This window comes from Ammospiza caudacuta, chromosome 8, assembly GCF_027887145.1.
Source record: "Ammospiza caudacuta isolate bAmmCau1 chromosome 8, bAmmCau1.pri, whole genome shotgun sequence".
NCBI classification, from domain to species: Eukaryota; Metazoa; Chordata; class Aves; order Passeriformes; family Passerellidae; genus Ammospiza; species Ammospiza caudacuta.
Window position 1 is genome coordinate 39,997,874 of NC_080600.1, and position 27,372 is coordinate 40,025,245.

The 27,372-nt window shown below is 39.4% G+C and overlaps 1 protein-coding gene across 2 annotated transcripts in view; it reads left to right on the forward strand.

Annotated features, from left to right (window-relative positions):
- KYNU (kynureninase) overlaps positions 1 to 17,444 on the forward strand; it is a 57,708-nt gene extending 40,264 nt beyond the window's left edge. For both annotated transcript variants that reach the window (XM_058809690.1, XM_058809692.1), the window contains 4 exons: positions 10,432 to 10,484; positions 11,937 to 12,022; positions 15,712 to 15,942; positions 17,130 to 17,444. In XM_058809690.1, coding sequence (XP_058665673.1) covers positions 10,432 to 10,484; positions 11,937 to 12,022; positions 15,712 to 15,942; positions 17,130 to 17,282 — 523 coding nt within the window. In that variant the 3' untranslated portion in view covers positions 17,283 to 17,444. The remainder of the gene's footprint in view (positions 1 to 10,431; positions 10,485 to 11,936; positions 12,023 to 15,711; positions 15,943 to 17,129) is intronic.
- Positions 17,445 to 27,372: the final 9,928 nt, after the last annotated feature.

A 27,372-nucleotide genomic window follows, 5' to 3' on the forward strand; every position in this document is an offset into this window, starting at 1 on the left:
TCTACATTAGGGAGGCAAGAGTTTATTTTTAATGATAAAAACCTCTAGTAAATCTTCTGCTGTTTCCACTAAGAGCTTACTTACCTCAGTGCAGAAATGTGCTGGAACTAATGCAATTTTGCATCTGGGATTTCCTACTAGATGTTGACTTACTTTAGGTGTTTGATCATTTTTCACTTTTTCTACTTCAGAAATTTAGCAACTTTGTATGAAGCTTTTCTCCTAAGATTCTCAGTTAAACTTGGAGTCTGCACATGCCCTTTAAAAATGAGATTTGCTCATGCTTTTGTATTGGTTCATTATACCACAATGGGAAAATGTGTCTGATTTCTCCCTACAGAATGTGCTTTGAGGTCATGGTATGGCTTCAAATTGCTCTAAGCTGAAAGCACCAGCAAGAGCCTTTATGCTTTTGTGCCATTAGCAGTCACCAGTTTTCTCTCCATTTCTGTCCCCTGGAGCGTGCTCCTGTAGCTCTCAGCCACGTGTTCTGATGGGGTTTTGTGCTTGGGATGTCTCCCAGAGCTGTCTGTGTCCCTGCCCTGGCTGAGCACCTTTCTGCCTTTAGCTGCAGCTCTGGAGTCACTCATACAGCTCCTGTTGGGATTCATGTCCCAGCCAGCACCTGACTCAAACCATAAGCATTTTCAAGGGCCATTGCTCAGGTTAAGGAAATAATTCAGTCATGTTACCTTTTGCTAAGCTGGCATTCTGGATTTGTGCATGGGTGCATTATGAAATGGTTTTTCTTTCTTTTTTTTTCTTTTTTTTTTTTTGCTTGGTTTAACACTTGGGCTTATTTGTTTCCTGTTGTTCATGGGGTTTCTAATCCTCATATTCCCTCTTTGTCCTGGTTAAAACTTCTTTCCAATACTGAACTAAGATAAGGTCTTACCAGGTCAGAAACCTTCATATTTTTCTTTTGTCTCCCTTAATCAAATCTATTTTATCTTAAAGTCCAGCAAAAGACATCCACAGCCTGCTGCCTTTTATTTCTTACCCATCTCCACATGTCTTTGAATCAGGAGCTTCCTAGAGGCCTTCATGACATATATTGTCTATTCTTGCCCACTCGCTGTAAGCCATCCTTCCTCTCACTTTCCATTTGTGAAATACTTATTTTCGCACCTCTTTGTCGCTGCTGGTCAATTTTTACTGTCACAGTGACTACCCCTCATTTTTCACTGCAGTAATTTTCAGTGCTTGCTGGCAGCTCCCTCTTGCTGCCTTCCACTGTGTGGAAACTGCAGGGCAGCTCCAGCTGTAGGGAGCTCACTCAAGTGTCTGGAGATGAGTTTCTAGTGAGATGCTGTGAGAAACACAGAATCTTCCCTTTCCCTTTCCTTTCCCTAATTTCTCAGTCAGCATGACATCAATTCACTGATCTAATCACACCAGTGCAGCAGTTTTGGGAAAATGTTAGGTTCTTTCTGCCCCATGCCATGAAAAACAGCTGCTCAACATGAAGAATTATTTAGTATTTTCTTTCACTGTGTACAGATTATTGAGCAAAAATTGAATAGTTTCCTACTGAAATCTAGTTTTTCAGCATCCCTCTGTTTTCACGGAGAGATTTCTGAGATGACTTTTGAGCAACCCATTGTGAGCCAGTGCAGGGAGATTTTGTCAGTGCGTGTTGAAGGTCAGAGTTGCAGGTACAGTTATTTTCTGACAGGATAATAAGTCCATAGAAAAGTCCTTATTTGATGCTTCTCAACTGTTTAGTGAGAAGAGCCTGGAGCTCCTGGACCTCATGTCAAACATCACATACTTACATTCGACCTCATGTCAAAATGGATTTAGACCCCATATAAATAAATAACATAAATTTAAGACTCTTAAATGTACCTGCTACTGAAAATTTGGGCAATGGCAGCCCAATAAAAAAAGGTACCTAAGTCACATTGTTCTAGTTTTCTAGTGATGGATGAAATTTTATCTTTTTGAAGAGAAACTCTTTCAAATAACTCTGAAAGATGCACATTTCTGTTTTCCTTTAATTATTTAATGTCTTAGATTTCAGCTGAAAAAACTTAATCTGAATTTTCCTCCTTCAGTATCACTTAATAAAGGTTTTGTAACACAACTACTGGATTCTGTGGCAAATTTGCTGGCAGTTGAAACTATGAATTCAATTAGTTCTAGCCACTGTCATTAAAAAAAAATCTCATCTGATGTGGATTGTTTCTTGTTTCAGGCAAAGAGCAGAGGTGATAACTTGCATTTTAGCTAATAAGGATTCTGGTATGATAAAGGTCTTGCATTAATATTGTGATTAGTCTATTCAGAAACAAGAAAGACTTCCCAAATCTTAAAAAATGTATATTGTATTTCAGTCAGATATATTTATTGTTTAGAAATCTATCTAGATATCCTCCCCTGAAAGATTTATTCAAGGGATTGCAGAGACTGTATAGTTCAGTAAACACATCATAGTAATCAAAACTATCTAAGTCTCCTTTAAGTCAGAATTCACGTTTAAAAGTAGCTCTAGGAGGGATTGTTGCTTTCACTTGTTTAATTTAATCTGTTTGAAACAGCCTAGAAAAAGATGTATGGAATTCCTAAAGAATATAACATGCTTTTTTTACCACCATAAAATAATTGAGAGCTATTCAGTACTTTATAAAAATCACTGAGAACTTTATTAATATCTCCATGAGTAAATTGGCTCCCTGCTTGATTTTTAATTTCTGGTGTTAGGCAGAATATTAAATTTCCCCTTACTAAATGTGTGAACATACTGTTGGCTGTATTCCCCCTTTTCATATATCTGATATTTGGCCAGTGAAAGTGTTATATGAGCACTTTGTGATAATAGTTGTTCGTAAGCTGATTTAACAGTTTTTAATTCAACTTCATTAGCCTTAGGGGGTTTGTTTTTTGTGAAATCTTCTCCTGGGATTTAATTTAGGCCCCCATTTTGTCTGCTGTTGGATCATACCTTTCTTTTGCCTAATCATGGCGAATGAAATTATTGTCCCTTATCGCAAGCGCCTCCGAGGTTTGGTGGGGAGCTCTGTGAGGCTGCAAAGGGCCCTGATTGGATTGGCAGCACTGCAGCCATTCCTCTTCCTCATGCCCTGGCCACAGCAACTTGTTTCCTGCTACAAGACTGAACTCAATCTCCTTTTGTTTTGACCTGGAGGGGTGATATGGATGGATGTGTTGAAATTGGTGTATTCCCACTCGCGTCCAGCCTAAAACACTAACAAGGTAAAAATCAATTCAGGAAGAGTGTGTGCACCCTCTGTCTCCCAGTAGCCACGAGCTGCAAATCACCTTGTACTCCACTGACCAAACAGCCCAGGTTTTTCACCCAAGAGCCTCCCTGATTGTGGCAACAGTTTTGTTAAATCACTCACCTCAAAGAACAGCAAAGCTCAGGGAGCCGAGAGCTGCCCAGCTACTTTTGGAAAGAGGGTGATCACTCAAATCTAAAAGTTTCTTAATTCCATCCATTGCAGTTGCATAGTTAAGTGTCATTGTTTAAATTATGAGACTCTTTTTTCTGGATTTGGGTCTTTGCTGTTAAAACTTGCCGCTAGGCAGAAAGTGAGTTTGGCTATTTTTTAAGCAAGACAAGCCTCAAAATAGAGGAGAAAAATTGTCTCCCTTTAGATGGTACTGAAAGTGCAAGCCTCTTAACAGAAGAAAAATGTCATGCTATTAGCCTCTAATACAATTACATTACTTTGGTCCTTTGACAAAGTAAAGCCTCATTGATATTAAATATGAAAAGTTACTACTTTCACAGAAGCAACTTTTCATAAGGAGTTTTGATTTTTTCCACTGAGTTCTAAGAGACTGGGCCATTAATAATATATGGCGCCGCTCACAAGTCACATATGCTTAATAATTAGGAAACATTTGTAATGAGTTGAAAAGGGTAAGGAAAGCAGCAGAGTGTGAGCAAGTCCTAAACTACAGAAGTCTGAGGCTAATAATTACCTGGGCTTCAAAAGCTTTTCAAATCCTAACAACAGATCCTACTTAAAATTAACAGGCACTGCACAGAAGAGAATAATGAAACAAGTCCAAGCTTACCATTTGGGATAAAGGATAGCTAAAAAGATATAAAGGAAGAAAAAAAAAAAACAGGCTTTAAATATAGCTTCTGGCAATCTTGGCAAGGTTTTCTGAAGGAGACTGTGAGAGTTAGGTTGGAAATATTGCTGAAGTCTAACAGGGTAGCTGCTATAAGTCCCTTAATCCCCCGTGCAAATCCTAGCCCTTATAGATATATAGTGTGGGGATACTCCAGAACTGACAGCTTCTCAGTATGGGAAGATTTTCACCCACACAAGGGGGTTAAAATTGTTGAATTCTTGATTTCAGTGGTGAAAGCAGGAGTTATTTTCCCATTATTCTTTGTTTTGATTAAACAGACCCCTCATCATCTCAAACATCATTTGAAATGTCTTTTCTCCCTCTCAGTGAGCTGTCAGCAGGGAAGCTCTGGGTGAGAGCAGGACTCTGCTGGGGTGCTCACTATGGAGAGGGTGGGGTGGAATGGAATAACATTGTCCATCCACTTGGGTTTGTTTTGTTTCAGCAGAGATGTAAAATACCATGTGGAATTAAGCAACAGAAATATTGATTTTTAAATTTTTTTTTAAACCTTATCAGAAAGGCCAGTTAAGTGATCTAGATAAAGAAAAAGATTCAATTCTGAAATGAATAGAAACCTAAATTGGCAACAACTTTGGAGGGTGAGGTGATAATTTGGGGAAAGGTTGACAGGAGGGGGAAAAAACCAAGTGACATCAGCTTTACCTCCAAATGCCCTTTTCTTATCTGCATATTAAAAAATCCTGCATAAGATGCTCCACATAAATCTTTTCCTTCATCCTTGCATGGTCCTCATTGTTAAATATGTGAGTACATTTTAACAAATACATTCTCATCCCTCACTTCAGAGTTAGAGCAGTCCTGAGCAGAATTCCTGGAGATGAGGGCTTGAGGCATGGAGACCAAATGACTCATCAGTGATCAGACAAGTCTGTGATAGCAAAGAAAATTGAAACTCCTTCTCAAACTCCAGCCAGTGAGCCAAAAAAATGCCATGTACAGCAACGAGCAGGTTTTTCTGTTTTCTTAGTTGGTGTGTGTATGTGTCATTCTATTTATTCTGAGTTTTGGCATTGAATCCAAAGAAACACAATCATGCTCGTGTGCTTGCAATAAAATTAATGCCATAGAAATTAAATTAAAACATATAAAAAATGCAATTAGAAAGCTGCAGTAAAATTAATGCAGAGTAGAATGCAAAGAGTTGAGCCCAGCTGTTGAGCCTGGGGACCAGGTCTGTGCTCAGGGGTTCTTCAGTTTGCAGATCTGGGTGACAGCAAGGTAGATTTGAGGGGGTGAGAGAACTGTTTCTGTGAGTTTGGTTTTCTGGTTTGACCTTTGAGTGCAGCAGAATTAAGAGATGCTCCTGCTGAGATCCTGAGCCCTGGGTACATTTTCTATCTGTATTGCATTACATGGAGCCAGGGAAACTGGAGGAATGTTCCTCAGAATATGGAAATAACCTTTCAGTTGAGTTGGAGATTCATATATGGATGTAAAGCATGTTTAGAAATGTTTTGGAGGTTGAGGAGCTGATTGCACTATTTGGGATTTCATTTATTTGGTTTGGTTTGGGTTTTTTAATCCTGGAATTTGAAATATGAAAGCTTGGGCTTTGAGTGTGGTACCACCATGTGTTCCTGGGCAGAAGGATGATGGTCCAGCATGGTCAGATGTGGATTGTTCCAGGCTCCAGGCTGGCTCCAGCCTCCAGGCTCTCTATGTCCTTTTGCATTTTAATTTCTAGGGCCTCATGGTTGTTTTTGTCACATATTTCCTGCTAAGAGAGCGATATTTAAGTCACAATTAACCTCTTTCCTCTAAACGTGTGTCACAGTGTCTGTTGCTTGCCCATCTTAGGTTTTCAGGGTGTTTTGAGACATGGATGTGCTCCTCAACCAGCAGCTGTGCCATGAACATACAGGACTGCAAGAAACTGAACTTAATGATTGTTTTTGCCCCTTTCATTTTTTCCCAGCCTTTGCAGATATGGCATAAGATCTGCCTGGCTCTGTGTAATGAACTTTGGGAGCAGTGACAAGTCTCATTAACTCCTCAGAGCTGATTCTTTCTCATGGCTGGAACAGTAGCATGAAAAAAGCAAACAAATCTTTGCCAACACCTGGATGCTTTTGCAAAATTAAAGCAATGTGTGAATGAAGAGCTCAGCTGCCACCCAGCAGTTACATCAGCTCCTTTGTGGACACAGCCTGGCCCCAAACTGCCTGTTTATGATTTGGCTGAATCCATCCTTTCATAAACATAGCATGCTTTGCTGGTATATGCTCCTAATATAATCTAAATAATGGCTTTGAAATTTCCAGCTCACTTTGTGACCTGATAAGGGAGAGGAAACAAACTGCTCCATGCCCAGGGAAGCTGGAAGATGTAAAATCAAGTATTACAAATTTCACACTGTATTCCTCTAGCTTTTCAACTTGCCTTCCTCTGGAAGTGAAATGATTATCTCGCACAATATAATGACAGGATACTTCAACACATTGCCCTGGACTGTAAAAGCTGGGCCACATTAATGGCATTTCCCTGTTTTCTGTATCACTACTCAAGAGTTTCTGTCTCTTTTTCTTGCTGAGAAGGGAAATGAGACCCGTGTTGCTCCAGGCTGTAAATTATAAATGAGTAGCATGATCATCTGTAATGCCAAAGCAAAGGTCAGAGGAATTTTTTTTTGTATTTTTTCTGTGTTCTTTAACTGGATCTTCTTTGATGTTTACACTGCACATACATCATTATATCCTACACGCCTGCATCATTAATACAACTACAAATGAGATGACTCAAGTTATGAACAACCAGTGCTTCAGTCTAATGCAGACAGATATGAAGGAGGAAAATGAGCTAAATAAAAATACTTATTGGAGGGATTTTTCCATTCTGTAAATGTCCTTAAAGAGAATATGACTAAATAAGAGGATACTGTTCCTTTCTGTCGTAATTTTCCGGCCTAGCAAACCTTTGTTCATTGATTTGTAAAAGAAGAGAACATTTTGGAGTTAAAAAAAAAAAAAAAAGGTATTTGAAAATCTTTCAGCAATATTTAAACATTATGTGGCACATGTAAAAATTCTGTGGAAAGACTGGGAGTGGCAGAATTCCCTGGGAAGGTCTCAGTGTTATCAAGCTGTGAGGACCTAGACAAGGTTGGATGGGTCCTTCAGCAACCAGGTCCAGTGGAAGGTGTCCCTCTCCATGGCAGGGATTGGAAAGAGATGCTTTTTAAGGTGCCTTCTCTGAGAATGCCAAGACATTCTCTGATGGCAATGGTTTTATTTGAGGCACAGAATGGAACAATCCATTTAAAAGGTTATTTTCTAACAGAAGTGGGCTTGTAAGAACATGTTCACCTTGCAGAAAAAGACACAGCTAGTTTGGCACTGATTTACTCTCTTTTTAGACATGATTTTTCAATGTATTTAAAATATGCTTTTGCTCCAGGGTGGAGAAATGTTCTCTGTGGAGGGGTTCCAGGAACATCTCTGCCGACCAGCCTTGGGAGGCTGCTGGGGCTATCTGGGACTGGCAGCAGGGTGCTGCAACCAAAACCTATCTATCACTGAGATAACAATTTTGATTAGTGATGTGTTAAACAAGGGCTCAGTTTGGATAAATTTACATTTTTTAATTTGTAGTGGAACATTTGCTAAATGAGACCTTTATCTCCTTAGAAGCTGATTTTAACACACTTCCCACAATGGATTTTATCTGCCATGGGAATCATGTAACTTGACAGTCCCATTGCTAACATGTTTAAGGTGTTTTTAATCACAAGCACATCATATATTGCTTTTCAGATCCTTCCACTTTATTTATTTTGCCAAAAGTTATGGTTTGGAATTCAGAATCTATTTCGATCTTGGTGCCTTTGTTTTTGAGGCAGGAACAGTTGAAATGACGACTGCAGTTCAAAATGCCCACTTTGCATGCAGAGTAACAACTCTTTAATAAGAAATTTTACTGCAGCAAGTTAATGTGCAGTTTTATTGCCTATTATTTTTAGTGAGCATTTATAAAGTGTTATGTTTGGGGTTTAACACCTTAGCTCTCTCCCATCACAACAGGTTGAAATTTGGCATAGCGGTGGCAACCTTCATTTCAAAATTTTCACAGAAAATTGTAAACAGCAAATCGCTATAATTTGTGAAGATTTTGTTAATTTCCACGCTTTGAAGCCTGTCAACTTAAATGTCAAATAACATGACATCCATATGGACCATTAGATCAATGAGAGTGTAGGACCAGAGCTGCCTCAAAGTGCACATCCTGCAGTGACACCTCTGAAGTTCTAGAACAGCCAAAAGAGAAAAAATAAAAAAGAGGAAAAGCAAATTGTCAGATTATGGTAGGAAAGGGCAAGACAGCTAAAACTGTCTTTTTAAAAAAAATCCTTCATTCTGTCATTTTGGAAAAGTTTTGAAATTTCACTTTCCAAGTTGCCTTCGTGGTGCTGCAGCTGAGATCTGGGTTGAAGCCAACTTCAGAATTAGTGAGTTTTGAGCATTTGAAGTGCAACCAGGGGGCTTTTCATCAGCCCTGATCTGGATAATGGTCTGATTGATCTGTATTTTGTCTTTCCTGTCTGGATGTGGTCCAAGTAGAACATAATATTGTTTTCTCCTTCTCACAGACTATTTGTCCAGATGTTTTATTTCCTTTTGAATTTATTTTCTGCTTCAAACCTTTGAAATTCATAAAATGTGTGTAGACATTGATATCAGCAGATTGTTGCAGGAACATGCAATATTCAGGGTTTTCAGTACAATGTTATCTATGTATTATAGAGTTCCTATAAAATAACTGAAACATCTTTTATGATTCAAAGCATCAGTAACACAGTCACTTGGGCAGAGGCTCTGTTGTATTTTTTTTGGGGTGTATTCATTTTGGCAATGTAATATCTCATTTAAAATGGATGTATATTGCACTATTAATTTTCATGGGTCTCAGAATAATAAAAACATCATGCAGCAATAAAGAAAAAAACATCCTTTTCTGTGGAGCCTCTGTTTAGATGCAGCTCCCAGAAGTAAACATAAAACCTGTGTTGTTATACAGAAATACGAACTACTTTATTTTACACTCTGCAGTATTCATATAACAAGTTTCTAACTCAAATGTGTTCTTAATTCTGCAGAGCTCAGCTCTCTTAGGCAAACTGCAAAATGCTCCTTTAGGGAGGGGCCATGACTTCCCTTTCCCTGTTTGCTTCCAGGAAGGCTGATCTACTGTGACCTTTACATATAGACTTATTTATCATTACAAGTTTTGCCAGGCTTTGTTCCTAAAATTTTACTATCTGGTACAGGGAAAAATGAGCAAAACCTTGGCAGAAATGGTGTCCAACATGTCCAGGTCAGGAGAGCTGAGAAGTTCATGAAGGAGTCTGTGATGGGGACTTCTTGCTATTGTAAAAGCATTGATACAGGGGAATCTCAAGTAGGACTGGCATTATTAATCACTGATATCTCTGTGTACTGAGGTAAGAAGTGGAGAACCCAAGGGAGGTGGGGGAAAAAGTCCCTGATTTTGCAATATTGGCTTTATCTGCAGTGCCCTGGCAGCAGGTGATCCAGTGCATCCAGCTGCTTTAGAAAACTGCTTGTAGCAACGCCCTCAAAGATATTTTCCATTAAACATGAGTTAATAATGTAATTTCATTTTAATGTCCAAGATAAAACATATTATTTTTTAAATAATTGTATGGATTTTTTTTCAGGAGATGATCTTACAAAAGGGAATATAGCATTAAATTGCTTTGAGTTTTATTTTAAAGAAAGTTTTTTGAAGAATAAGTTTAGTTCAGGAAAACAAAAGTGTATGCAGAATTCACACTGATCTCACAGTAAGGACATGGCAAGGCCCACACAATCCTCCTTCCAAGATCTTGTTTGTTTGTTGCTCATCAAAAAGTCCTATTCTTGGTGAAACTAAGTCAGATTTTATAGCTCATTTTAGCTTTCAATATTCATTAAAGTTTAAGAGCAGGGGAGAATGTTTTGAATTTGTTTTGAATTTAATGCCTTGGAACCACTAGAAATATTTCTGTACTATTTTTTGTTTTGTGAAGTGAATTCAGAGAAAATGGGTATTGTTAAAATCAATAGTTAATTGAAAGATGTGATGTGTTTTATTATTTGCAGTAAAAGAGAAATTTTCAAATGGCAATGTTAAGTTTTTAGTGCTAACTCTTCATAGAATTTATTTCATTTTTATGCTATTGTTAGAAATAAAATGTATTATTGGAAATGTATATATTGCTCAATCTTATATAATTCTTAATACTCAAAGCTAAATTGAAAGATATTAAGATGTCTATTAATTTATTTTCTTTAAAAATCTTAGGCTAATTGGCTGGTGGGGCCATGAATTCAAAACAAGATTCCTCATGGAAAACAGTATGTATTTATACACTCTCAATTTTACCTCATTTGATTTATTTATATATAACTAGCTTCACTTCTGTAGCAGTTTGAGGAGAAAGCACAGAACTTTGCATTTCCTCATCCTCAATATGTAAGGCAGTGGAGTTAACAAAATAAATGTTGGAAAAAATTTGTGTGTGGGCATAAGGGTTTGACTGTCTGCTCCTAGAAATTTTGCTGAAATACCTTCAAAAAGCAGATATAGAATATGGATAAAACTTTCAAAGTATCTCAGTGAATTAAATTCATAAGTCTCTGAGGAATGAGGATCTGCTATCAGTCACTGGGGTAATATTTTTCTTCAGGATTAGTTCTACAGGAATTAATGAGAAATTATAAAAATTCAGGTAAGGCAATCTGGCAAAAGTCATGAAATCCCACTAATGTTTCAGCATCTCCAAATTTCCTGCACTAGGGAGGGATGGGTTGTAAGACAAACCTGCTCTGAAATATTGTTTACTGTCCCAAAACAAAATGAGAACTCCTCTCCAAATCTGGCAGCTAGACTATTCAGCTCCAGTTTAAGCTATGGCAGAGAGAATATCCTGAGGGATCAGGATGAGAAAGGAGCTCTTTGGTTTGATTGGTTGTTTTGTTTTTAATATATTTTTAATTTTCTGTGGCAGCGCCTGTTGATGTGGCTTTGGCTGGAGAGCACCTCTCTAATAGCCTCAGTCTGCTCTTTGTTTTCAGACCAAATGCAAGAGAGTGGCACTATGGAAAGCCAGCAGGAGACACAAATTGCCTTGAAATACTGCTAGAAGAAGAAAAAAACATTGTTTATTCATTTCCATGAGCAGTTTACAGGGGAGAAGTTGGGCATTATAAAATTAGCCAGTCTGCTGTGCGTGAAAAGCGTTTCCTCCGCCGCGCCCTCCCGCTCCAGTGCTGGAGCATGAAATATCAACGGTGACACAGAACTTACAGCGAGGCTTTTGTAGATTTATTAAATAGATTTTGTGAAATTTCACAGCCCAAAGTCTAGGCAGCTCCTCTCCTTGGCCTGAAGCTACACTTAGCTGCATATGCAGCCTCCCATGTGTCTCATCAGCTCAATAAAGTGAAGGAACGTGATTCCTTGCTCCGTGTGAGCGCGCCTCTGCTGACTTGGAATTCCTCTGCCTCGTGCCAGCCTTAAAAGACATTCAAGTGTAAAGGTGGTTTTAGCACACACCATTTAAACAAATTAATTGCAGTCCTCTGGTTCCCATGAAGCTGCTAATGAGGTCTTCTGCTGGATAAAATTGGGCTTCTCTCGAAGTTGAAAGTATTAGCTGGGAATAGATTACTATTTCCTTTTAATGACCGATTCCTATGGGCCACATTAGGGAAATATTTTACTGTGTGAGGACAGACTTCAAGATAAGGTCCAATCCATTAAAATGAAGAAATCAAAAACACTAATATAAGTTATTCATTTTCCAGAATTACAACTAAGTGAAGGAATTAATGGATTCCGGTTATCAAATCCTCCAATTTTACTGGTCTGTGCTCTGCATGCCAGTTTAGAGGTAAGTAATTGCTTTACTTTGAGCCTGAATTTAAGAGTATAAAAATGTTTAATGAATGCTACGTGTGTTATTGCTGTCTCCCTTTTAAGAAAACTGTGAAATATTTGAACATGGAAGGGGAGAACTAATGAAAAGCAAACAAAATAACCCCACAGCCCTGAGAGACCAAGGTCTTTAATGAATATGCTCATCTCCCCATGTCTCTCACAAACTCTGCTGGAGTTGAACCAACAGTATTTGAGGTTTGCACCTCCAAACCTGAACTCTGGAAATGTGTTTGTCTTTGCTTTTGGGAGATCAGTACAACCAGCACCTTTATCCCATAGAAATATTCAGGGCTCAAAATCACAGAATAATTAAAGTTGGGAGAGATCTCTGAGGTCACCAAGTCCAACAGTGCCTTGTCTCAGTACTACTCATGGGAAGGATTGTGCTCAGCATCTTCCTGCAAAGGAATCATGTAAGTCTGAAAAGATGCACTCAGAGCTGCTGCTTCATATTTTCCACCAGTAAACCAGACTTATATCCTTTATGAAAGAAAATTAGGTGTCCTGCCTGTCCTTGATCAGCTGATCCAGTGGCTCAAGGAACCTGTTCTGCCTTTGGTTACAAGCAGAAGAGACAGAAACTATCAGCAAATGTTTCCTAAAAGGGGAATCCATGAGTGTGGCATAGCTCCAAGCTGTCTTTTCTTTCATTGAATCATTAGTTTTCTGGTGGTCAAAGGAGCAGAGCCCCATCTCTGACCTATCTCTGTGTGAATCACTGACCCTGTGGCTGTGGGAAGGGCAGTGCTGCCATACAGAGCTAATTCCTCCTCTGAAGGTGTGATCCATGTGCTGAAACCCTCTGATCTGCTTTGGAGAGCACAGCCCACCCCTGTTTGAGGGCATGGAGCTGTTCCCCAAACACTTGTGATTCACTTTGAGATGTTTCAGCATTTCCTTGAAGTATGGTTAACCTCTAAAATCAGGACTCTCAGTCTCTGTGGCTCAAAAAGGTGTTACTGAGATTTACCTGCTGTATGCAATATATTCTACTATAAAATCCTCCTTAAGCTGGTTTTCAAGGCAGCCTTGGGTAGCAAGGTTTTGCCACCAGCACAAATGGCAGAAATTTATTTCTGGTTAGCATTCCATTAATTCTAGTGGAATGGCTGAGCTGATGCTGGAACAAAGAGCAGGGTCCATATCCCTCTTCTGTATTTACTGAAAAAACAGTATCTTAAGCAAACAAAGTCAGAAAATTGCCAGTTATGATCCCTCCATCATACATGCAACACTGAAGGACTGCAAAGGGCACAGCCATGCTTCTTGTTCCGCCTGACAATTTTTTTTTTTTTTTTTTGTTTTTAGTCCTTAAACATCCACTATATTGTTTTAAACTTTATGTGACCTTGGAGAGAAGCTGAAAGCTGTTCTGCCATGACCCAGATTGTGAGTGCTCGGGTTTGTGTGGGCTGGTGTCATTTAGCCCACTGCAGGGAGCCTGGAACAATGAGGGCTGAGCAGTTTCCACTGCCTCCCCTTCCCCTGCCCACATTACCTTTTGGCACAGCCAGGATTTCCCAGTGCTAATTGCTCTAATACAGTGGGAAACAAAGTAGTTTTCATGTCTGGCAAGAGATGGCTAGTGAAATTGCATGCCACCTTCACTGGGACACATTAAGCAGAAGGCAGTGTTTCCAATGGAAACAATGAAAACTGCAAGTGTTAATGGATGTTATTCCTCAATAATGCTTAAAGTGACTGTTATGGCACTGGCTGCTGCCTTTTATGGAAAAAAGGGGAGCGCTCTACAGACACATTTTAAAGACCTTTTTCAAAAAATTACACCCAGGAGACCAAGTATTCCTTGCATAAACCCTGTGGAAGCAGATTTTTGCATGCAGCCTAAGGAGATCCATCCCTCATACTCCTGCAAATGCTGGAGGAACAGGAGGCAGGTCTGTTTTCCCTCTAGTGATGCACTGAACAGTCCTGTGTCTGCTCTGCCTGCCTGGGTGGACAGGGAAGCACCTCTAGATTTCTGTTGACCTGCTGGCTGCTGGTGGCTCTGGTCCCTGTCACATTTATTCCCTTGCAAAGTCTGTCTTACAGCATCCACATACCATTTCACGAGCACAAAATGCAGGGGTTCTTGGTTTTGTGCAGCATCTAGTGGCTGTGATAGCATCAGGGAGTGGGATTTGGGATGTTCTACAAAACAATGATTTCCAGGTGTTGCTGGAATTTGGTGTACTTTGAGTAGGATTCATCAGGTTCCTCTCTTTATGCTTTTCCAGGTCATGATAAAAGTAATCTTAAAATTGTTACTTCTCTAGTGTGGAACAGTGATTTCTTGAGAGTGAAGATCATGGATTTTCATCCAGGGCACTGCCTTGCCTCTGATTTGCAGCTGCAGTCAGTGGACAGAGAGCTGTCCACAAGCACTGGTGTGCCAGGATGTGATTTGAAGTGGCTGTTGGGGACTTTCATGTTTGTATCCTTGTCATTTTCCCCTGCAGCTAATTCTGTGGGGAGAAGGAAAGGGAGGTTTGAGGAAGGCAGGGCTAAATTGTTTCTGGGGTTGCATTTCCATCATTCCCTGTGATGAAGCCTTTCCAGTGCAAAAGCAGAAGCTGTCTCACCTTCTGCTCCCAAACTCCTCTAACACATTGGTCTTGTTTGTGTGGCCAAACAGCACTGTCATTTTCAAGCAGTCATTTTTTGCATATCTCATGATATTTTGAGGGCCTGAAACTCACTGGCTCTTGTAGCTGTGCAGGAGCACAGAGCTATTGAAAAATAATTCAGTGAATTTGGGTTTTTGTTTTTTTTCCTTCATGTGGACTAGAGAGAGCGAGCCTGCACAGGACTTAAACTCAAAAGTCAATTTTTGTATACATGTATATGAAGTCAATTTTAGTACACATTTTGTGCTTTCACAGACAAGAATTTCTACACCAGTCATGATGCTTCAGTCTTGGCTCTTGAATTTTGTAATTAGAATAATTCAGTTTGGAAAAGACCTCCAAGATCATTGTGTACAACCATTAAAGCAGCGCTGCCAGCCTCACCACCAAACCAGGTCCTCAAGTGCCACACCTACGTGGTTTGGAACACTTCCAGGGACAGTGATTCCTACCATGGACAGCCTGTTCCAGGGCTTGACCAACCTTTTGGTTAAGAAATTCTTCCTAATATCCAAACTAAGCCTCTCCTGGTGCCACTTGAGGCTGCTCCCTCATTTCCTATCAGTTGTTTCCTGGGAGAGGAGACCAAACCCCACATGGCTACACCCTCCTTTCAGGGAGCTGTAGAGAGAGGGAAGGTGGGTATTAAAGGCACAGGCCAGGGAAGACTTTCATGTGATTTTGAGTTTCCTTCTGCACTGTTGCACCTATAGAGGATTTATAGATTCTCTTTAGACATTCAGAGGAATGCTCTCTGAGCAAACTGGCTTTGTGTGCAGGTTATTTCTGCTGACACAGATGCTTATGAAACTTCTAAACAGTAGGTACAAATATCTGTCATTATCTAAAGCATAACATATCCTGTGTTTTCCAAAGACCAGTGCTGCCATGTTTATGTGAAATGTCTCTCTGGCGTTACCACTTGATTCCAATGATAATGTATAGAGAAATCTTTATTTCCTTTTCATTTTCTACAGCAACACATTCTCATTCTAATGATTCCAAATCATCACAGGTTTTTAGCCAAACTACAATGAAAGCATTGAGGAGGAAATCTGTTCTACTCACTGGTTACCTGGAATACCTGATAAAGCATTACTACAGTGAGGACAAAACAAATCCAGAGAAGCCCTTTGTAAGAATAATCACACCATCTCAGATTGAGGAGAGAGGATGCCAGCTCACTCTATCGTTTTCCCTTCCAATCAAATCTGTGTTTAACGAGCTGGAGAAGAGAGGAGTGGCTGTAAGTAAATCAAACTTCATCTTCTTTACAAGTAACAAACTATTAATTTGCTTTTATTCAAATGTAGTGTCATATAAGGCAAAAACCCACTAGGACTGATGATGATTTCTTACAATTTCAATTTTTACTTGTGCAAGCAGTCAATACATAGAGTTATTTTATAAATTATTTGTTGTATTATTTGTTGCTGTATTGCCCTTTCACTATTGACCTATTTCCAGTAGTTCTGGAGTCACTGCTGGAGTTAGAGCTGTATCTTGGGTGCATTAGGATGGGAGGCACAACTACAGATTTACATGACAAGGAACTCTGAACTTACATCAGTCCCCTTCTTGATCTTTGTGAGACATAGAGATGGAGCAATGGAAAAGCTGCCATTTCCCTGTGAGATGTGTTTTAGCACTCAGAAAAAGGAGCCACCTCCTTGTAATGGCGCAGTTACCATTGAGCACTGCTCCAAAAGAATAAAAGTGAAATTTAAGGCCGTACATTGGGTGATTTAGATGTGCTGGGAGGTGAGGTTGATAGCATAATGCCATATAAATGAGATATCAGTTTTATTTCTGCTGGTCACCTGTCTCCCCAAGGGCACCTCTTTTAGGTTATGTATGCTGCTGCCTTGGTGCTGCCAGGGAATTCCAGGAACTCCTGCTTTTAGCAGGGCATGGGGCCTCACACTGTTGGCTTGTCTTTGCAATGCAGTGATATTTTTCAAATATAAGAGATTATTATATTCAGGAACAAGTTCAAATCACAGTGAGGGGAAGAAAAGTACTGCAATGCCTCACCATTACCTGTATCTTTAGAACAAGACACTCACATACTGGAATGGGGGGTTTTGTGCTCTTTTTTTTGTCACCTCTGTGCCTCTTCAACTCTGAGTTGCTACAGGCATTAAAGTGAATTTTGGGGCTACATAGTTGGTTTGGAGCCCTCAATGGCACTGCTGAAGTCCTGCCCATCCTGAGCTGTGCATAATTTTTTAGGCTAAACTACTCTTCTTACTAAATTTTTCACAATCATGCTCCTCACTGTAGCTCCTTGAGCATCCCAAAGGTTTTACATGTGCTTCCTTGTCAGTCCAGTCACTCTTCCTTGAAGACAAGTTGTGGCATTTAAAAAATAGAGCCTGACAGATAGACAAGAAGTGACCTGAATTTACTGAATGTTCCCTCTCTGTTTTGCAGTGTGACATGCGGGAACCAAATGCTCTTCGCATTGCCCCAGTTCCTCTCTACAATTCCTTCCTTGATGTGCACAGATTTATTGAAATCCTGGGATCTGCAATTACATCTTCAAAACAAACAGCAAATAATACTGTGCTATCTGGTTCTTATTGATGGCTCAGCTGTACCTTTTAATCTATTTCTGACTAAGATGCATTTATCCTGCTGAGTGATTCTTTGCTTCGAGTAGACCGAGCTATATCCCATGCAATTTGCAAAAAAATGACTGTGCTTGAATAGTTATTTACAACAGACATAGTTTTATTAAAGCTTATATTTCCACTCTGCTTTGACTTTGACTTCATGAATTAGTATGCTTTGTATATTTTAATGGGGCTCTTCTTAAACATTTTATGTAGTTTTATTACATTAGCCTTGAGAAGCATGGAAAAATTGCTATCAACTAGAACAGGGATGAAAAAAAAAATCCCTTCTTTATTATAAAAATTATGCATAATAAAATGTGGAAAATAGACAAATCACCAACTGTTAAAAGATACAGTCCAATTTACATTTTTAATTTAGTAATTCTATTTAAAGCACAGGGTATATTTGTAAAGTAAAAGTTGAACAATTGTTTCAAAACTCCTGACTGCTGCACACCGAGTTTTTCAAAGGGCCAAATATTTTGAAATTTTGCTTTAATGAATGATTTAATTGAAGAACGAATTTCCATTGCAGATACCTTCTTTGGTGTGATACAGTTGTCCAAAACAAAGCATTTTATCTTTTCTAGGTAGTCCTGTTGGAGAGGAGGAGCTGGAGGAAGCTGAGTGGAGTTGTAGACCCGTGTAAGGCAGCGTGAAGGGCTGTAGGAGCACTCCCTGCAGCTTTAGTGAGGCTTAGTTGGGATTAGGCAAAATGAACCCTGAGCTCTTTAAGCAGCAGCAAAACATCTCATTGTTAGCTCACCGTGTGGCCCGAATTTTTACAGAGATTTGCACCAGGCAGGCAAGAGCAGCGTAGAGAAACTGCTTACATTTCAGCAACTCTTTATCCAAAGTTGTTTTAAGGCATAAATAACACCTAGGCATAATTGGCAATTAAGCCCTAAAGTCTGCAGCTATTCACGCGGCGTTTTCCAAGAATCAGCTGAAACTTCCTCTCTGATGATGTTCAATGTGTCTCAGTTTTGGTATGAAACACTCACAAAATTACATCCAGTAGTGCTTTGAATATGTGAAGGGAGCCCATAATAAAGACAGGGACAAACTGGTGTGGTAGAACAATGGGGGTGGTTTTAAACTGGAGGAGGGTGGATTAAGGATAGAGATAAGAAAGCATTTTTTTACACTGGAACAGAGAGGTGGTGGGTGCATCCCTGGAAACATTCAAGGCCAGGCTGGACGGGGCTCTGAGCAGCCTGCTCTGGGTGTCCCTGCCATGGCAAGGGGACCCTTTAAAAGGTCCATTCCAACCCAAACTGCTCTCATTCTGTGGTACTTTTTATTCTACTTCAAGAGTTAGGAAGGATTCTGGGGACAGTAAGGTGTTCTCTAGATCTCTAGTCTCTAAAGAATTTGACTTGGTAATTCAAAAATCTCCAGAGAATTCTACTTGGTAATTCTTGGTGAATTCTACTTGGTAATTCACTTGGTAAGTATTCTACTTACCAAGTGAAGTGAAGGATTCAGGGGAGAGTGAGGTGTTCTCTAGATCTCTAGTCTCTAGAGAAACTAAGTTTTGCTCACAGTTACTTTTGCTGGTTGAAACTTTCACACCCTTAGAGCATCTCCTGCAACATAAGGAAACCCAAGGGCCTTCACAGCACCAACCTGTTCTCTGAAATTCCCCAAAGATGTGTAGTGCTAAACCCCTTGCTGCACTGATGCCTATTTTAGTGGTTGTAATATGCAGGGGAAAGCTGAAAGAAAGCAGGGGAAAGCATTTGTTGGTATTTTTAGTGCTTGTGAAGAGAAAGAAGAGCTCCTTTAACCAGAATATTGTTATAAAGAATAGCACAGGAGTTTTAATCAGTTGGAAAGCTTTGTCTCACTCAAGAGGTTTTGATTGCACTGACGTAATTTCCCCTCAGTTCAGCTGAGCTGGATCATGCTGCAGGCCAGGTATTTGTGTTTTTGTGGGGTTATTTTTGTCCTGCACCTGCAGCTCAGCTACTTTAACTGATCTCAGAGAAGGGCCATTTTCCATAAAGTGACAGTTGATGTAAAAAGCACTGAATATAAAAATGTGCAGGTCCACAGTGTTGAAAAGGGGTTGAACTCAGTGTCAGTGCCTTTGCAGCACTTGTGTGCAAATGCCAGCTCACTCTTCCATCTTCCCTATAAAGTTAGGCAAATTAAATTCAGATATGGATGTAGATAATATTGTAAAATACCTTATTCTAATATCATCTCAAACCCCAGTGGACTAAGAATCCCCAAATCTCTTTCTAAACAGCATCTAGACCTCAGGTCTGGACAAGCTGTCTTGGCAGTTCTGGGGAGATAAACTGATTTTTGAGAAGTTTGAGATCTGCCTTTGATTCACACTGTGAAAATAACTTCTTGTGTTTCAGAGGAAAGTGAATCACATAGTAGGTAAGTACTGAATATATGCAGTTCAGTTTTCAAAGACTAACAGATTAATAAAAAAATATTTGATAACATTTTGTCTTTTAGTATGATTTCAGGCTACAGGTACAAATATTGACTTTACAGATATGTATTTGTGTTCCATTTGATAGATTTGATTAAATACAGTGCATCAAAACTCACTTATTTCAACTATTTTGAATTATTATCTCTTTTTTACTTGTGACTTGTGATAATAAAACTGAAAGCTCCTTGCATTTATAGGCATATATATATATATAAATAAATTCAGAAAATTATTTCCAAAAAGTGAGGGAAGTCTATATTGCAGTTTACTCATTTTACTGAAACAAAATTGCAGCATAAGCACCAGTTTCACATGGTCTTTCCCTACCTGAAGTATAAGTTTTGCAAAATGAATAATACTGGAACTTAACATTAGGTGTCAGTATTTTACATATTATTTAGCAAAAGAATATCAAGGGAAAGAGCTTCTGTGAAAAAAAAAAAAAAAAAGAAGGAGAATATTGCAGTCTGCTTTTTCAAATGCTTTAAGTTATCACAGTTAGAGTAATATCAGGAATAATTATGTGTGAAATAATTAATTGTGTATACCCCGAATGCTTCTTGCTAGTTACATCTCTGATTTAAAATTCAATACTAAGTACCACGGCTTTCTAATTGTGATAACACTTCATTCTTGGATTGTCTGAAGAAATTACATTTTTCAAATTGAACTGCAGGACATGAGGATCTGTAGATGACAGAAAACTGATACCCAGGTAGAGGGAGAAAATGGCTACAAAATGAAGGCAAATGTGAGTATGCAGATCCCTGGTTGTGTGTGATCTTTTTCAGCAGCATAAACAACATTTAAAAATGCACAGAACTCTTAAGCTCACTGCAACTGTTGAAAGTATGAGGAAGAAATACTATGGGATCCATCTGTGCATTTTTAACCCTGTTCTGCCATGGGAACACCAAAGCCAAGGCAAAGTCTCCCTTCACAAGCATCAAAGGATGCCTTTGTCTTCCAAAAGAACAATATAGTCTGAGGGAAGGAAAGGGCATGAAATAATAATTTTTTCATCTGAGCTTGTGGCATTACAGAGAGTGGGGAGGATGTGACTCCTTTGAAGAGCATAAATCCCAAAAATTCCTTGTCTGACAGTGACAGAACCCACCTTGATTTCATTTTACCAGCAAATTATTATACATTGGTAGACGAAGTAAAAAAGATGCAAGAAAGGATGGAAGATACTAAACCAAAATAATTAACTTTTTAACCTGTGTTAGATATTCCCAAACAGAACTGGGTACACTGGGAATTCCCTGTGAAACTCCAGCCTTTGGGGTAGGAATGGGCTTTGGTTGGGATCAAAAAGGTGAAAAGAAACATTTTGGGGCTAAATCCACAGAGGGGCCTGACAGGATGTGTCAACATCAAAGCAGCCACATCAATATTTTATTTTAATACCTTTCCCTGAGTCACAGAATTGCTGAGGTTTTAAAAGAACTCCAAGATCTTAGAGTCCAACCACTCACACTGCCATGTTCACTGTTATAATGAAGCCATGGTGAGGTAGGTGTGTTATTTCCTATAAAAAGTGTGTATAAAATACACTTCACAGGGAGCTGACCTGCCCAGGGACCCCCCAAAACCTCTGCGGGTTCCCATCTGAACCCCTGGGCCCTGAAGCTGGTGCAAATATATTTCTGAAAAGCTGCTCACTCTCTGAGACCAGCTGAGAGACAGTTTTGCATCGTAAGCTTAAACTTTTGTCAATATTTGTGAAATATATTTAGACAGCTTATTCAGAAATGAGTAAGTTATAGATCAGTAATTCATACTTTTTATATCCCGAGTTTTTATTTCCTAAACTTACTCTTCTAAGCATCGTTTTATGTTTCTAGTTAAATATAAGTGAGAATTGATTGGGGTATTTCTCAATGGAATTCTATCTTTATTTCATCATAATTGCTTCATATTTGAATAATGACAGATGAACTACTTCATTCAATTGCAGTTTTAAGGCTTTGAAGTCACAATAGCAGCAAAGGATTTAAATCCTGAAACCATTATTATGGCAGAGAAGACATCAGGGAAAAGGAAAACTTATGGTAGTGTAATTTTCTAGACAGAAAAATTCTTCTGCGGTTGCACTTTTTTTCTTTTATTATTTTTTTCTCTGGACATTTTATTAATGTTAAAAGAACCCTGGAAGAAGAGATTGGAAATGCTGAATGAGAGTCCTACTGTAAGTAAACTTCTGTAGTTATTTGGCTTTGGAGCTGGCTACAAACCTTTTAAAATTCTGGGCAGCTGCAATACTGTATTTCACCAATAAAGAGTTCATTAGATCTTTCTTCTCTCTGACATTTTACATCTAGTCCTGAGTACATGTTAATACTCCAAGGTATGAATTTCAAAGTTCCCTTTATCTTTGTGTACAGTTTTAAGCAATTAATCAAATGATAAAATACAGCTTTAAGATTAGAAACGAATTGTGAATTTAAAGTATATGTTCAAAAAGTTTCTACATTATAATTTGGGGGGGTGGGACCTCATCAACTGAACTTAATTCTGGTGTTCTTTTTTATTTTTTTTTTTACCTTACATTTTACTGAGGAATTTTGAAGTGGTCCTCAAATTGTTAAAACATGACCAAATGGTCTATCCAGGATAGTTCTTCCTCCTCAGAGGCTACATCAAAGTGGCAGAGACACAGAAAAATCATTATTCAATATGTTCAAAATGATTCCCACGTGGGGGAAGATTTATCCAGGCTTCTGAAATGAGCGTGGGGGCAAACAGCGCCGAGACCCCTTCATCTGAAATAAAAGTGAGTGGCAGTTGTACCATCCCTGAGCAAGGCAGGAATTTGAAGATATGCATGAAGTGTGCTGGGGTGGGGGTTGCCACATAATTTTGGCAGCTGGGGCCAAATCCAACCTCTTGAGTTCAACCTGTAACTTTTCTACTCCAAGGACGTTCCTGGTGCCTCAGTTTTGAAAGCCTGGGGTGGGGTGGCTGCTCCAAAGGTAATTGGGATAGAACATCTGCAAAGTTCCCTTTGATACCTGAGCACAAGGCATTAAGAACTGGGAGCTTCTAAACGTCATCAATGAATGCCAGCAGAAACACGCTTGTAATTTATTTTGCCTGTATTTTCTGTTTTATTCACCAAGGTGTGTCAAGCACACAACACCCTTTCTTCTTAATGACTGTGTTATTTTAATTTTCACCTGGGAGATTAAAGGCAATATTCAGAAATATTCATTCTTCAGACAAGACATGGAAGCAGTTGCAACATCTGTTGAAGTGAGGGGGAGAACGACCATCCTATAATGCATCGAACTCCAACTTTATTGATCGATCAGTCACCTTAAATAATAGTGTTAATTAACTTCATGCATATTCCAAAATACAGCTTTATGATAGGCTAACAGAGAAAACTCTAACCACTCCTTTTGTTTTACAATACCGTTGATTGTTTACATCAAACAAAATCAGTGTTCTCACTGTGATACGAACGGTTCTCAAAACTTCCATAACTGTTCCCAGGGTGCCATCTTTTCCCAGAGAGGATGTTACCTTTGTTATGGGAAGACTGCCTGAGAACTTTATTGTTTATGCAAGGATGCCTGAGAGAGACTAATTGTTTATAGAAGTCAGGCTGGAAACTGCTTTGAAACTGCTTCACAGCTACCTGTTACTTTTCTCTCAATTGCATGGCTTCGTGGCCTTTTTCTTTAAGCCATGCTTAAACTAAACTCCCGACATTTCCCCCGTTTTTTTTTCTTTAAAAGAAAGGAGGTTAGTTTGCCACATTTTCTCTATCATCCTACTAACCATCTTTTGGATACAGCTACAGAAACAAGGTAAGATAAGTAAAAGCAATAAGAGTACACCTAACATCCCTATAGCATATATTACAAGGTTTCTTAGCCATGGTCCCAATCCTAAACTTTTAAGGCACTCATCAATACCCAATCCTTCTTCTTCCTTAAGGCTGTTAAGCCCTAGCCGTAGCTCTTTCAACTTAGCATGAATAGATACAGAATGATTAGACAGGTTCATGCAACACATCCCTTTAAACTCCTCACATCCATGGCCTTGAGCCAATAACGAGAAATCTATAGCAGCTCTATTTTGTAGAACAGCGTGATTAACACTTTGTACATCTGAAGATAACATATCTAATATCTGTGAAGTTCTATTTAATTCACCCTTAGCCCAACACCCTATTTGTTTTGCTAGAGTCATTGCTTTGCTTGCAGCACTCCATGGTAGGAGAGCTGGAACAATCACTTGTTTAAATCTATTCCAGAACCATGGATCCCCTATTTGACTACAGTCTAAATTGTGTAAGCTACGCTTTTGCCTGCTTGTCTTATGACTTAATTGCATTAACACAAATATATTAGGGTGAAATAGTGATAACTTGCCTAAATAACAAGTTCCACCCTGAGGTTGGGCTGGTATTCCATTCCAGGCTCTATCTCCACAAACCAGAAATATTCCTGTAGGTAATTTCTTAGGTGTCATGATGCTAGAGCCTTTAAAATGGCTGTAGAGTTGTTTAGACACTATGTTTGGCTTAAAAGCTGAATCCAGAGTAGCCCATGTTTGTTTATATGGATTCATCTTTTGAGGATTAGAATAATCAAAGCTAAACCATCCACTGTTGGAAGTGCTGGCCATGCTAGCATTTGCACTTCCAAAAAGCTCTAACTCCTCAGGTGGAGAATACAAAGGAATATTAAGAGATTGAACTAACAGGCATTGACGGTAGCCATCACTCTGACTGGCAGTATACCCTTTAGGCAATTTAATATTTACCATACTGTGCATACATAAGGCACGATTATTAATAAGATTGCAGAATTCTTGAGGAGACGATACTGGCAATGCTGAGACAAAGCGACGACTGATTAATCTGTCTAGCAAGTGTTATTCATACATTATCTCTAGGTTGATTAAACTGTATTACCTTTAATTCTTCAGCTACTACTACACCTAGCAATATAACAAAAGTAAACCTCATTTTTCTGTTTTTACTTTGACCTTTTTTTCTTATCAGTTCTTAACCTTTAACCCTTTTCAAAATACACTGTACCTCCCACCGATAATAAGCCAAGATTTTCTGCTCATGTGTCTCATAAAAACCTAAAGCTGAGGCAGTGTTTAGTCCTGTTGCATTCCGTAGAGCACACTCCCAATTATGTTCCCAGTTACGTCTATGATTACAGGTATCACACCATAAACGAAAAAGTGACAACCGATCCACCCAAAAGGTCTCATCACAACCTCCACAACACAGTGAAACCCAAGCAGCACAATGTGGGCTGTGACATTCAAGGCAGTTCTCTTTTGCCGATCCTTTTATATGGAAAGATGATAATGATTCAATAATGTCAATCAGTTCCCCGGTCGTCCGGCAACAGCGTTTTATCCCAAAGGGTTAAAACCACCCTCAGCTGAGCCACAATGTCCGGCCTTATCAGGCATTGCACGGTAGGTGGTAATTGGACTAAGAAAAGAAAGCTGTTAGCTGTTTTCATTTATGTGAACCTGGAGAGGAGGTGAATGGCAAGTCTGAAAACGATCCTTTCTGTCCATGAGATTTTCACATCCACCTCTTCCCTGAGTTTCTCAAAAAATGTTCAAAATCAGCTTTATAGTCTGTAATCCTTTAGTCATTTGGCTGAAATGGCATCAGCTGGGCGATTCTCAGTCCTTTGTTGATTTGGAGTGGTGAGAAAGTAGTATGCACTTGAAGCACTTAAAATACTTAACTTAGCAGACTTATTTTCAAATTAACAGAACTTAACTGGCTTCAAAATTCTATGGGCTAACTGTGCTACACTCTTTGCAACATAAGAATAGGCAATTCTAATAACTAAATAGTATTTTCAGCTAGCAAGGTTTCTCTGATGTTCACAACAACACTTTGAACACAAGTCATAAAACAAACACCTATCGTAAAAGCATAAATCTATCTAACATCACTTAAACTTAATAGCACTTATACTTAAAATACTTAAACTTAAAATATTTAAACTTAATAGAACTTAACATTACTTAAACTTATCTTTACTTAAACTTAATAGAATTTTAAATCAACAGAACTTACATGTAAAATCTCTTAATTCTAACAAAACTATAACAAAATCTAACTGATTTTAGACTTATTTGTAAATAATGTAAGATCAAACTTAACAGAATCTAACTTATCTTAAACCTAATATGATTTAACCTTAACAGACCTCGAACTTAACAGAAAATAAACTTAACAAACTTAACCTTAATAGTATTTAGCATTTAATTTAACTTAAACTACTTAATAACAGATAAAACTTACTATAGACATAAAATATAGCATTTACTATAACTTACTTACAGGCCTGATTCTAAAATATTAAGCTAAAATAACTTTGTTCACGTGTTTGCTATAGCATTTTTATATCAAAAAGCACACTCACAACATCTCACTCATACAATCACTCTAACATATCTTAACATTTTTAAACTTTTCAAAATATAATTCTAGAGTCTGATGTTCCACAGACTGAGCCATCTGGGCTTCTGATGTTAAAGTCTCTGCCAATACAGGTGATTTCAAGACAGCAACCAATGCCGAGCCAAACCGGCCGAAATTTGACCCATGCATACAGTACGCTGATTCCTGTTTCACAGTCTCTGCCAGGAAGAACTAAAGTGCCTTTAACTTTCCTTGTTTACCATCACTTGTTTCTTAATTTCAACAGGGATCTTTTCCTTTTGTTGACAAAAGTTACATCCATTAGGCTGTTAGGTCTCAAACTGAAGCTTTTGCCGGCTGTGGGGGGAGGGAGAAGCGCTCCCGCTGCAAAAAGCGCTCCAGTCCCGCGGTGCGTGTGTCGGAGCGGGCGAAAACCCCCCCCTGCGCTGGGCTCTTTGTTTACTCGCCGGCAGGCTGACTCCGCTGCAGGCACCGCTGCACCCGTGGCTCCCCCCGCGGCGGCTTCGCTCTCCCCCCGCGGCGGCTTCGCTCTCTCCCGGGGCGGCGCGCCTTGGCTCCCGCGGCGCCGGCTTCGCTCTCCCCCCGCGGCCTCCGCTCCCGCCGCTATAGCGCAGCATTTTAGGCGGTCGCTCACCGCGGCTGCTCGCCATGGCGGAGCGCCCGTGCCAAGTTCGGAGTAGCACAGACTTGGAAGCGCCACGAGCTGCTGCCGCTGTCTTGCACTCAGAGAGATAGTAAAATAGTGCATCAGACATCACTCGCCATGGCCTGCTTAGCTTGTTGGCAGTTTTACCACTCTCTAAAGCAGCCTCTGACAATAAATCACCGAATTCACGCAATTCCGTTAACTCGTAAACTGTGTGGGGATTCACAAAGATTCCCCGTTCCAGACCATAAGCCAAAAGACCTTGCAATTCCTTCCGTAAGTCTATTCCCTTAATTTGCCTTTTTTGCAAAAATGTAATAAAAAGTTCATATGCGGCTTGTCTGTCCATACCTCTTTTTAAGTGCGCACTTTCACCTAGCAGCGTTTTCCCAGACTTCTCTGCCGCACGTATCAGCTGGACCCATCTAATATGGTCGCCAGGGCACGGCGCGTATCGGTGGTTTTCTTTTTTCCTCCGCTTTAATTTCGCGCTTATTGCCGCTCCCGCTGCTTCGGAG